Source organism: Elephantulus edwardii, unplaced genomic scaffold (genome assembly GCF_000299155.1).
Source record: "Elephantulus edwardii isolate Elephantulus edwardi_28Jun2011 unplaced genomic scaffold, EleEdw1.0 scaffold00161, whole genome shotgun sequence".
NCBI classification, from domain to species: Eukaryota; Metazoa; Chordata; class Mammalia; order Macroscelidea; family Macroscelididae; genus Elephantulus; species Elephantulus edwardii.
The window spans coordinates 2,482,964-2,492,537 of record NW_006399911.1 but is presented as its reverse complement, the minus strand read 5'-3'; the positions used below and the strand labels follow the sequence as shown (position 1 = coordinate 2,492,537).

At 54.5% G+C, this 9,574-nt stretch overlaps 2 protein-coding genes across 4 annotated transcripts; both read right to left on the bottom strand.

Annotated features, from left to right (window-relative positions):
- Positions 1-89: 89 nt before the first annotated feature.
- On the bottom strand, positions 90-4,272 carry FASTK (Fas-activated serine/threonine kinase). 3 transcript variants are annotated; one of them, XM_006895148.1, is made up of 10 exons: positions 4,075-4,272; positions 2,951-3,373; positions 2,318-2,497; positions 2,050-2,189; positions 1,348-1,561; positions 1,093-1,252; positions 784-875; positions 567-702; positions 377-491; positions 90-292 (listed from the first exon to the last, which is right to left on the bottom strand). In XM_006895148.1, exons 1-10 carry the CDS (start codon positions 4,154-4,156, stop codon positions 185-187), a joined length of 1,650 nt encoding a protein of 549 aa, XP_006895210.1. In that variant the 5' UTR covers positions 4,157-4,272; the 3' UTR covers positions 90-184. The 3 variants fall into 3 exon arrangements, with proteins under 3 accessions (XP_006895210.1, XP_006895212.1, XP_006895211.1); XM_006895149.1 differs by having other exon boundaries at positions 185-292; positions 2,399-2,497; positions 4,075-4,156; XM_006895150.1 differs by lacking the exon at positions 2,951-3,373 and having other exon boundaries at positions 4,075-4,215.
- A 652-nt stretch (positions 4,273-4,924) lies between these two features.
- On the bottom strand, positions 4,925-5,969 carry TMUB1 (transmembrane and ubiquitin-like domain containing 1). Its single transcript, XM_006895147.1, has 2 exons — positions 5,555-5,969; positions 4,925-5,276 (listed from the first exon to the last, which is right to left on the bottom strand). The coding sequence occupies exons 1-2, from the start codon at positions 5,941-5,943 to the stop codon at positions 4,925-4,927; spliced, it is 741 nt and encodes a 246-aa protein (XP_006895209.1). The 5' UTR covers positions 5,944-5,969.
- Positions 5,970-9,574: the final 3,605 nt, after the last annotated feature.

The window sequence follows — 9,574 nt, the reverse complement described above, 5'->3', positions numbered from 1 at the left end:
TCTCTGTATGAGTGTCGGGGAGCACCAATGAGAAAGGTAGAGACCCCAGACCCCTGGCAGTCTCAGAAGTCATGAGTGATGGGAGATGGAGGAGAGACTTTAATGAGAACCAAAACAGAGGGGAACCAAAGTGCAAATCATCTGTCTCCCAGTGGGGAGACCACCCTGACCCACTGTGCTTTCCTCACCCCCCTTCAGGTCCCCAGCGGAGGCCCAAAGTCTGGAGCTTCTGCCTCAGGTAGCTCTTCAACTGGGGCAGGCCTCTCTGTGACTCCAATTCCTTAAAAGGCAGCTGTGGAGAGAGGCAGTATTACCAGCGAGGCCTGAAGGCTCAGGAGGGGCCGGGCCGGGCTGAGCCAGGACAGGAGTGTCTCACCGGCAGGAGCTGGTAACCCATCAGGCCAAGGTGCCGCTCTCTCAGGGCCCGAGAGCCGAGCAGGACCCTCCCGTCCCGGCAGAAATGCCAGCGTTCCTGCAGCATGAGCACCACCCTGGAGGGGGCGTAGGCTGATGTCAGTTGTGGTGAAAGCACAAGGGCAGGAACCCCCCAGCTCTGCTTCCCTTACCTCTGAATAGGGTCTCGGGTGATGGTGTTCAAGGCAGCCCAGCCTTGAGGACAGGATCTTGGTGGGTATGGTAGGAAAGGGTCCTGGGTCCTCACAGGAAGCACAGCACCATTACTGCTTACACACAGCAGGAAGTCTGCAAAGGGCAAGGGGCCGCTAGCCCTTAGTGGGGTTTCAGGTTGCCTACCAGCTCTGCTGCCCCAGCACCTGTGCTTACCTGTGCAGTAGCCTGGAGGCACAGTCAGGTCCTGCCAGTACTTTTCCTCTCCCAAAAGTTGTCGCAGCCCCTCAGCTACTATATCCTTGTGACTGAGGTGAAAGGGACAGTGATCACGGGCGAGCATAGGGTGTCCCCTGAGCTGTGGCTCTTGGTCCAGCTTTGTAACCTGGGCAGGTCCCTTAACTGTCTTGTGCCCATCTGGATTGTGTGCGTGACTTCCTTTGGTAAGGTTGCTAGGGCAGTCCCTCAGATTGGTTTACTTGGTTTTGGGGCTGGTTCCCTCCCGACCCCAGCTATCCCATCCACCTGTACTTGCAGCGGGCACGATCAGTGGTGAGTGGCTGGGGGAAGATGGGCACTTGCTGCTTCTGGGGAAGGCGGGGACCCCGGTATCCTGGGAGCTCCAGCTCCACAGCTGTGTCGATTAGAGAGAGGTAGCGACGCACAATCAGAGCGTGAGGTGTACCTATGGGAGAGTGGGCTGAGCACATGGAGCTGCTGACCCTTCCCCAACTCGCCTGGTTACAGCTCATGGGCCAGCCAGCCACCTTGTCTGCATACCACTGATGTGGTTGATGAAACTTGGTGAGAAGACAAAGTGCAGGGCTCGGAAGGGCAGGCATTGCAGCTGGCACAGTGACATCAAGATATTGACAGTAGCCAGGGGTGCTACACCTGCTTCACGAGCCAAGATCCTCTCCAGACAGGGCATAAATTGCTGATCCAGAGGCAAGTAGTTCAGACGCCCAAAGGGCAGAACCAGCTTCTGTACAACCTGTTAAAGAAGAGCAGTTCACTACAAAACTGCAGAAGTTACCTAGTATTTTTATAACCTAAAATTTAGAGATCCTTTGCCTTCAAGCTTATACTGTGGCTATGAAAGTAAAACCCATCCCTCTGGCCCAACACCCAGGCTGAGTGTGGAGTAAAAAGTATAAGCATTGTCTTGAATGATACTTATCAGCAGACATCACTATGAGTCTGACCCTGAGAATTTGAAGGGAGGCGGAGGATCAGTGGAGTCAAGGTGGTGGTAAAAGTGCTTTTAAACACTGGAAAGCACTAAGTATGATGATACTGCCAGGGAGTTAAGCCAGGAGAGGGCATGAGCAAAGATGGAAGCCCCAGAGCATGAAGTAGAGCAGTCTAGCAGGGGTATGTGGCTGTAGGCAAACAGGGCTCAAAGGAGGATGGGGATGGGCAGGGAAGGGTGGGGCTGGCCTGATGGTGATCAAAATGAGGGAAGGATGGGAGGCAACCCACCTTGCTGTTAAGCTGGGCTTCCTGGACAACTAGGAAGTGGGCAATGGCTTCCAGAAGCTGAGGCTCCCGCAACCGGTGGCGGGCCAGGTGCTGGGCCAGGAGCACCATTACGTGAGGAGTTAGTTCCTCTGGCCTTGCCTCTGTGAAGAAGAGCCTATCATGCTAGACCCTTGGATCAGACTTCGTTGACTGCATTCCAGTTCAGCACCGACAATGCCCTCCACCCTTCCTAACCACTTGTCTTTGACAACCCCACCATGTTCAGCACCTGCCAGGCTGCGTATCAGATGCTGTCGTGGCTCTCGCACGAAACGGGGGCAGCTCAGAACAGCTTCCAACCTCTGCCCACTGTGAAGAACAGGCTGCAGAGGGGGAAGGGGCTTCAGGGGGAGGCGGAACCTTCGCTCCTTCTCCAGGGCACACACCAGTGGCCCATCAGATGGAAAGCCTGAGGGAGAGGGTCAGAGGAGGCAGTTGTGGGAATGGGTCAGCTTTGCTCTTTTCTAATCACAGGGTTATCTCACATTCACTTCTTGATCTGGAAGTTCTGATGTAGTTTAAATGAAAACACTGGAAAATATGTAAAATACCACAGAAACATAGAACTGTCTATAGGGAAGTCCTGATCTTACGTCAATTATGACACCTTTCAGTGGCTTCTAGAGAGACTATGGAGGGAATGTGGCTGCTGCTGCTTCCTTGCTGGAAAGACTCTTTCACGCCTGATGGCCATGGAGACAGGAGGGGAAGCAGTAGGCAGTGTGTATTTCCCAAGTTTGGCAAAAATCTAAAAGGTTAATTCCGTGTCTTAAACTTGGGTACTACTACACTGTTCTCTACTTTTCTAGCCACTGTCCCACACACCCTGCCACGTCCCCCTACCCTTCCTCAAGTTTCTCACCAAGTAAGCCTGCAAGATGCAGACACGCATGGATAGTGTGAATGTCGAAGGAGCTGCAGTTTCGGATGATGAGCTGACTCAAGTCCTGCAGTGTGACTTGCTCCACAGGAGGGGGCTGAGGCTGAGACCCCAAGAGCTGGCCAAGACGGTGAAGCGCCACAGGATAGTGGTGGGCGCGCACCTTAGTGGGGTTCTGGCCCAGCCAGCGCAGCAGCTCCCCAGGACTTTTTGCCTGTTCCAGAAGTTTCTGCAGTCCCTGCACAGGACCTGCATGGGGACCTTCTCCAGAGGACCAGTCCTGCCACTTCCTGGACCCTAGGCAGCAGGGCTGTACTGGTTGGAGGAGCAGCAGGCCAGACAGCCGAGCAGAGGAGGCCTGGGCAGAAAGCAGGACTCGAAGCATGGAGTTGGGAGATGGAGACCCTGAGGGGTGGCCCAGAAAAGGGGGTGAGGCTTTCTCTAAAGGGCAGGAAGACCTACTACTCCGTACCTCACAACCATTCAAAGGAGCATGAGGTTAACAGCGGCCAGATGGCCTCCTAATCGCTGTGTTGATTACATCGTCCTCCCTGCCTTTCCTCCTCCCCTTACTCATGATACAGACAACACCGTGTGCTCAAGCAATGCCATTAACTCAGATCCCCTCGCAAGCCTCTACGCTCAGCAGGGATAGCACCACCTCCCCGATTTCACAGATGAAGAGACCAAGGTCCAGAGAGACAAAGGAGTTGTGTCCGAGGTCATGAATCGGACCCAGGTGGGCTGTGGTCACGCCCCCCGACCACCATGTCCTCCCGCGGAGGACAGCGCCACTAACGGGGGGACGCAGGTGTTGCAGTCGGGCGTCCCTGGACGCCACACTCGGCGCTCCCAGTTACCAGCCGTGTGTGACCTTGGACAAGTGGCTTCGTCTCTCTGCCCAAGTCTCCTTACCTGAGAAATGAGAATGCAGCGCCCACCTTTGCAGGGCGCCTGTGGAGCCCAAGTGCCCAGCTTCGCAATGGCGTGGAGTCGCTGATGTCTGGGCCCCTATACCCACCCGGGCCTCGGGATACCGCCGTCACCGTCGTAAACGTGAATTCCGCCCCGCTCCCGTGGCCCACCCGAGTAGGCACCACCCCTACATGACTCCCCAGGGCCCGCGCAGGTCGCTCCCTCAGTCGCTCTCGGGGCCCGGGAGCCGGGATCCTCCCGCGGTCTCCTCATCGGCTGTCCACGGAGTCCGTCATCTTCCCAGCAGCCCCTGCACCACCGACCCAGACACCAATCCCAGCCAGGTCCTCAAACCGTAGAGACGTGGCTCCCGTCGGGCCCTGCGCGCCTCGAGCCCCGCCCCCGGAAGTTGTGCGCCAGGAGCAGGAGGTGTGAGAAGGGCAGGGCCGGGGGAAAGTCAGTGCCCGCCTCGGAGGTGCAGAGTTGGGCCAGGGCCGCTCCGTGCCTTCCGCTCCCTTTCCCCTCAGTGGACAAAGGCTTCCTGACAGATTGAGCCACTGCCATCGGCCCCACACACTCAGACACAAAGTGAAAACTTAACAGTTTGTTTTAATCTGTACGTTTTCCAGGGAACAACCATGTGCCCTTCTCACCTCCCTCTTCCACCAGGCTCCCAGTCCTTGAGTCCCCAGGTCAGCCCAAGGAGTATTAGGGACTAGAGGTGGATAAGTCCTCAGGCAGTGCACTAAGACGGACCCAGAGGGGTGGCCTGATTTTGCCCAAGGCCTAGGCAATGACAGCAGCTGTTTGACCCTGGGGAGTCTACTGTCAGTGGGGATTGAGGGCCATCAGCTCCAGGAGTGGCTTCTGTGCATTGGAGGTCACAGGGAATGGCTTCCACTGACCCCTGGAGCCCTCGATTCCAGGACAGCGGGAAAAAGCAAGCCGGAGAGGCGGGCCTGGGCAGGCAGCAGTTCCCACTATGTTTTGGTGAGCGAGGTCCAGAGGGGCTGGCAACACTGCCAAGGGCCCGTGTAGGCACTACGGGCGGTACATAGCAAAGGCCAGGAGACTGAGGAGGAGGGTGAAGCCCGCGAGGCCCAGTGTGGCGGTCAGGGGAAAGAAGGGACGGTATTGTATCTGGCAGTACCAGAGCAGTAGAAGCATCAGGAGCAGCAAGGGCAGCAGTAGGCTGCCTATTTCCAGCCCAGACGGGCCTGGCTCCGACCCAGGTGGGCAGGGAGGATGTGAGGGACCGACTCGTGTGGACACGTGGCAGTGGAGAACACAGTTGGGAGGGAGGTGAAGGCTGCCCAGGGTTTGTGAATCGTCTCCTAGAAGCTGCCCTTGGTAGATGAGCCGAACTTGCTGTTCCCGGCCAGGAAACTGGGTCCTGAGGAGAGAGGGCCCTGGGTAAGAGAGCAGGTCTAAGCCACTCCCAGTCCCTGCCCCAGAACAAGCTCCCATCCCTCCCCTCTGCCTTCACTACACCTCCAGTCTCAATGGGGCAGCTACAATCAGGGGACAAGGACTGGATTAGCATGTAATTTGAGGACCTCAGTTACTTCACCTATGAGGGGAGAGCCTCTGGTGACCCTCTTGTGTCTGTGATCCTTCAAGTCCCATTCTTTAATGCTTTGTTCTGATTCTCATCCACTAAGCCTAGCTTACCTTTTTAGTGAGCCAATGGTGTCCTGGGGCCAAGCTCTGGCAACCTGCTCTGAATCATTGAGGAATTTCAACCGAAGAATGAGGGGCTCCTGTGGGGTGTCTGGTGGTGGTGGTGTCGCAGGGAGCCCTGTGCCAGGCTCTGGCTGTGCAGTCTGACCTCGGTGTCTCAGACTGGGGGCCTCAGCTCCAGGGGCCGCCCCTCTGATGCTGTCGGTGGCTGCCATGGCTTTGCTGGGCTGGGATGCAGTTGGGGTTCCTGACGGCTGGGGCAGTGGATCGGCCCTCTCGGTGGTGTGTGTTGAGACCCAGGCAAGGGCCAGGACCAGGAGGCAGGCAAGCACCGCAAAAAGGACGGTCACCTCATCACCCACCCCTTCAATGAGGGCCATGGCACCCACCTTGCCCGCTGTGCTACCAAGCTGAAGAGGCACAAACAATCCATGAGGGGCTGGCTCTCTCTTGGCCAGGGACCCTCTGAACTGCTGTTGTCTCCTGACCCCACCCCAGTTCTCCCGTTGTCCTACTTCCTCTGCCCCCACCCCAAATTCAACCCTTGGGCACAGATTGTGAGAACTCCTATTCGCCCTAGCCTCTCTCCGATCCAACCTTTCCTATTAGCAAATCCAAAGTCCTCACTTAAAATTAACCAATTAAAATCCTTAATTTAGTCAAAAGTCACCCCAAAAGGGCCTTGACCTTCTAATTAACTTGTCCCCTAAATTCAACTCTCACCAAACTTCACCACACAGCTTGTTTCTCAAAGCTTATTTACTCTTGTCTCGTTGAAGTTTCTCCAAAGGAGAAAACACCTCGCTATGTGCTTCCCATTGCCATTTACTCGAACCCTCCCCTCGCGGTACGCTCCTTCCCAAGGCTTTCCTCCCATCAAACGTCAAACTATGCTGTTTGGCAACTGACGCCTCCGCGGAACACCAGCCTCCACCCCACTGGACCTCCGAGGGACCCGCTGCCACCCTACTCCGCGGTGGGCTGACTCCGAGCCCTCTCTAGAAGCCCTTCTAAACCCACGCCGCAGCCAAACCCCGGGAGTACCATACCTCACCCTCCCAACCCCGACTCCTCCATCAACCTCCCATCTTCCCGCTACTGAGCCGCAGAGGGCACAGCGATCCCGGTCGGGGAGGGGCTGGAGTCAGCTGGGAGCCGGGGCGGCGGGCAGGCGCGAGCCCGCGCGGTACTCACCGCCCGGCCCGGCCAGCTCCATGTCGCACCCGCGGCACTTCCGGACCAAGGGGCCGAAGCCGCGGGCACCTGCAGGCGGCCTCCTGCCCGGAGCGCGGAGCATTGTGGGAGTTGTAGTCCGCAGCCCGGCCCCTCCCCTTCCCACGCACCTAGGTGCCGGCAGGTCGCTAAGGGGCGGGCGTGGGGCGGGTGTGGGGCGGGTTTTGGAATTGCTCCAGTCCTCAGAGCCTGGGGCGGTAGCAGGATGGATCCCTCCTCCGCCACCAGGCAGCAGAAGCGTCTGTCATTCAGAAACTAACGTCAGCTGGAGCGTCAGAGCGCTCCGTATTCAAGATGCAGTGGAGAAGGCTCTGGGGAGGTTGGATCCTAGAACTCGGCCCTCACCCGGGCCTCCTCCGCTCTCAGAGTGGACGTCAGCAGGTACCTCACACTCCTAAAGTGATTCTTCGTCCTTCACGAGTTGGCCTACCTGGTTGACTGAGGATACCGATCTTCAAAGCTGGCCATTCTCTGTTACTTTACTCCTCTAGGACTGTGGAAAAAGCATGAATTTTTCAACAGTCAGGAATGCATAACTCCTAGCTTGTTGTGCCAGTTCTATGACCTTGGGTGGGTTATGTAATGTCTTTTAACTTAAATTTGTTTAGTCCTAAATCATAACTGATAAGACTATTTTAAGGAAGAAATTATATGTTTTACTAAGTGTGACAATTAAGGTATTTACACAGAGAATCTGAACACCTAGAAAGGGTGTGAGCCCCAGCCTGGCCAGGATTAGCAAATCTATGTAGATTTTCCTTCCAGTCTTGGGGGTGATTTTGAAGTTTTGATCTGGGGACTGTTCTAGCCACAGAGACCTCACATGTTGGACGGCCAGTCTGGACTGAAAATTACCAACCCCAAGGTTCTCATAAGGGGCTCTGGTCATATTATCTATAGTGTGTTGTGATGTTAACCAAAATGCCACGTGCCTCCATTAGTTCAAGTCCACCACTGGTTCCTTGAAATAAAGATGGGAAGTCTCCCCCGTGAATCATGAATATTTATGGACTGGGAAACCTGATGGAGGGTCCCTATGAGTTGTAACTGACTCAGCTGGCAGTGAGTTAGTGAATGACGATTCTCATGGAGTCTCCAGGTAGTGCAAATAACTACTGTGTTTAGTAGCATTAAATTAAAAAGTTGGCACCTATTCAGAGATGCGTTGGGCATACTGGTGTACTATTTTGAAAACATCAACTGAAAACTTTATGGAGTTCGACTCACTCTGACACACGAGATTGCCATAAATTTAGACAGTTTTATAACTGCTTTAGGGCTTACACAGCACATGCTTACTTGTGGGAACCCCCAAATGTTCTTTTGGAAATGGCATTTCAGTTTTATAACTTACAGATCTTATCTCTACTTCCTTCTCTCCTACGTATTCTACAAACACTTATTAAGCGAATATTATGTGCCTGGCACTGTGCAATATACTGATGGTACAATAGGATTACAGAGCCCGCCTCTGCCCTCCAATGACTCGTCTGTTAATAGAGAAGATAGATAGTAGACAGTCCATCAATACTTAAACAGGTGTGTGCTGGCCACCAAGGAAGCACATTTGGGCTCTTTGCCCTCATTATCCCTTCTGGGAAGTTATTTTGCTGTTAATGATCATTAGGTATCTGTAAGAGATGTCAGATGTTGCTTGCAGAACAGGAAGAGTGATTGTGTTTGTACCAGAGCTAAGTTGTAGGAGGCAGGTAATTCTGGGAATGGCCTTACTTGGCCTGGAAAATTAAAGTGTATGTGAAAAAAAATGGCAAGTGTCAACCACCTGTGGACATCTGGGCATGGCAGGCTGATTTGCATGCCACCTCCTGTGGATTTTAGGTAAGGTTGTTGCCAGCAGGTGGGGATCTGCTGATTGCTTTGGCAATGGGAATGCGGAGATCTAGGACACTGAAGGGAACTCCTAGGCCCCAGAAGGAGTGGATATTAGCAAGGTTATTGTGGACAGGCAAGGTGAAAACCAAAAAAATTAAGTTACGTGGGCTGTGATAAGTCTCTTGACTATGGAGAGAGAAAGAAGGCATTTTATGTTTTATCCATCCCTCTCCTTCTAGGACTTAATGGAGTCTTGCTCTCTTTCTCTCACTCATTGTCCTCCAGTCGGAATGAACTCATAGTTTAGCCTCCAGAATTTCGGAGGCTGTAAATTGCGCGGGAGGAGATTGTCTTTCTTTCTCCTATAGAGTAACTGGTGGATTCGAACCACATGCCTTTGGGTTTTCCTACCCATTAGGCCACCAGAACTCTCACGGCTTCCTTTGGGGGGACATTTTAGGAGAGGCCAGTCACAAGAAGATAAGGAGCAAGATGGGGAGATTAATGTTGTTCAAAGTGTCATTTCCAAGGTTTCTGCCAAATGAAGCCGTCAAGGAGAAAGAATCAAAAAGAGAGCTAGGAACACAGATTCCCCAGTTGTGGTCTGGGAACAGGGAGGGCGAAGTGGAAACAAGGGCTAACCTCCGATGGGGCCCAGAGACAGGGAAGCCTGTGCTGACGGTACAAAGAAGCCTGAAGTTGGGACCCTCGGGGACAGCCTTTCCTCGGCCAATCATCCACGTTAATCGACACCCTGAGGCGCAGTGAAGAGTTTGGGCATGTCTAGAGGTTGGGTACAGCTCAGAGGAGCGCAGGAGGGCAAACACGACAGCGCAAACCGGGCGTAGCCTAGAGCAGACAGTGGTCCTTTCCCGGCTGGCTGCTCAAAGGCTGGGCGGTGGGGGCTGGTGAGGAGGCGGAAAGGCCGAGGACGGGTGGGCGGGG

What these genes read in the sequence shown, in the direction of transcription:
- TMUB1 (XM_006895147.1), bottom strand. Translation starts at nt 5,943, where the DNA reads ATGGCCCTCATTGAAGGGGTGGGTGATGAGGTGACCGTCCTTTTTGCG. An exon ending in ACCATTGGCTCACTAAAAAG is followed by an intron (nt 5,277 to 5,554) that starts GTAAGCTAGGCT and finishes CTCTCTCCTCAG; the next exon opens with GACCCAGTTTCCTGGCCGGG.
- FASTK (XM_006895148.1), bottom strand. Translation starts at nt 4,156, where the DNA reads ATGAGGAGACCGCGGGAGGATCCCGGCTCCCGGGCCCCGAGAGCGACT. An exon ending in CGCGGGCCCTGGGGAGTCAT is followed by an intron (nt 3,374 to 4,074) that starts GTAGGGGTGGTG and finishes GCCACCCCTCAG; the next exon opens with GGTCTCCATCTCCCAACTCC. An exon ending in TTTCATCAACCACATCAGTG is followed by an intron (nt 1,253 to 1,347) that starts GTATGCAGACAA and finishes ACTCTCCCATAG; the next exon opens with GTACACCTCACGCTCTGATT.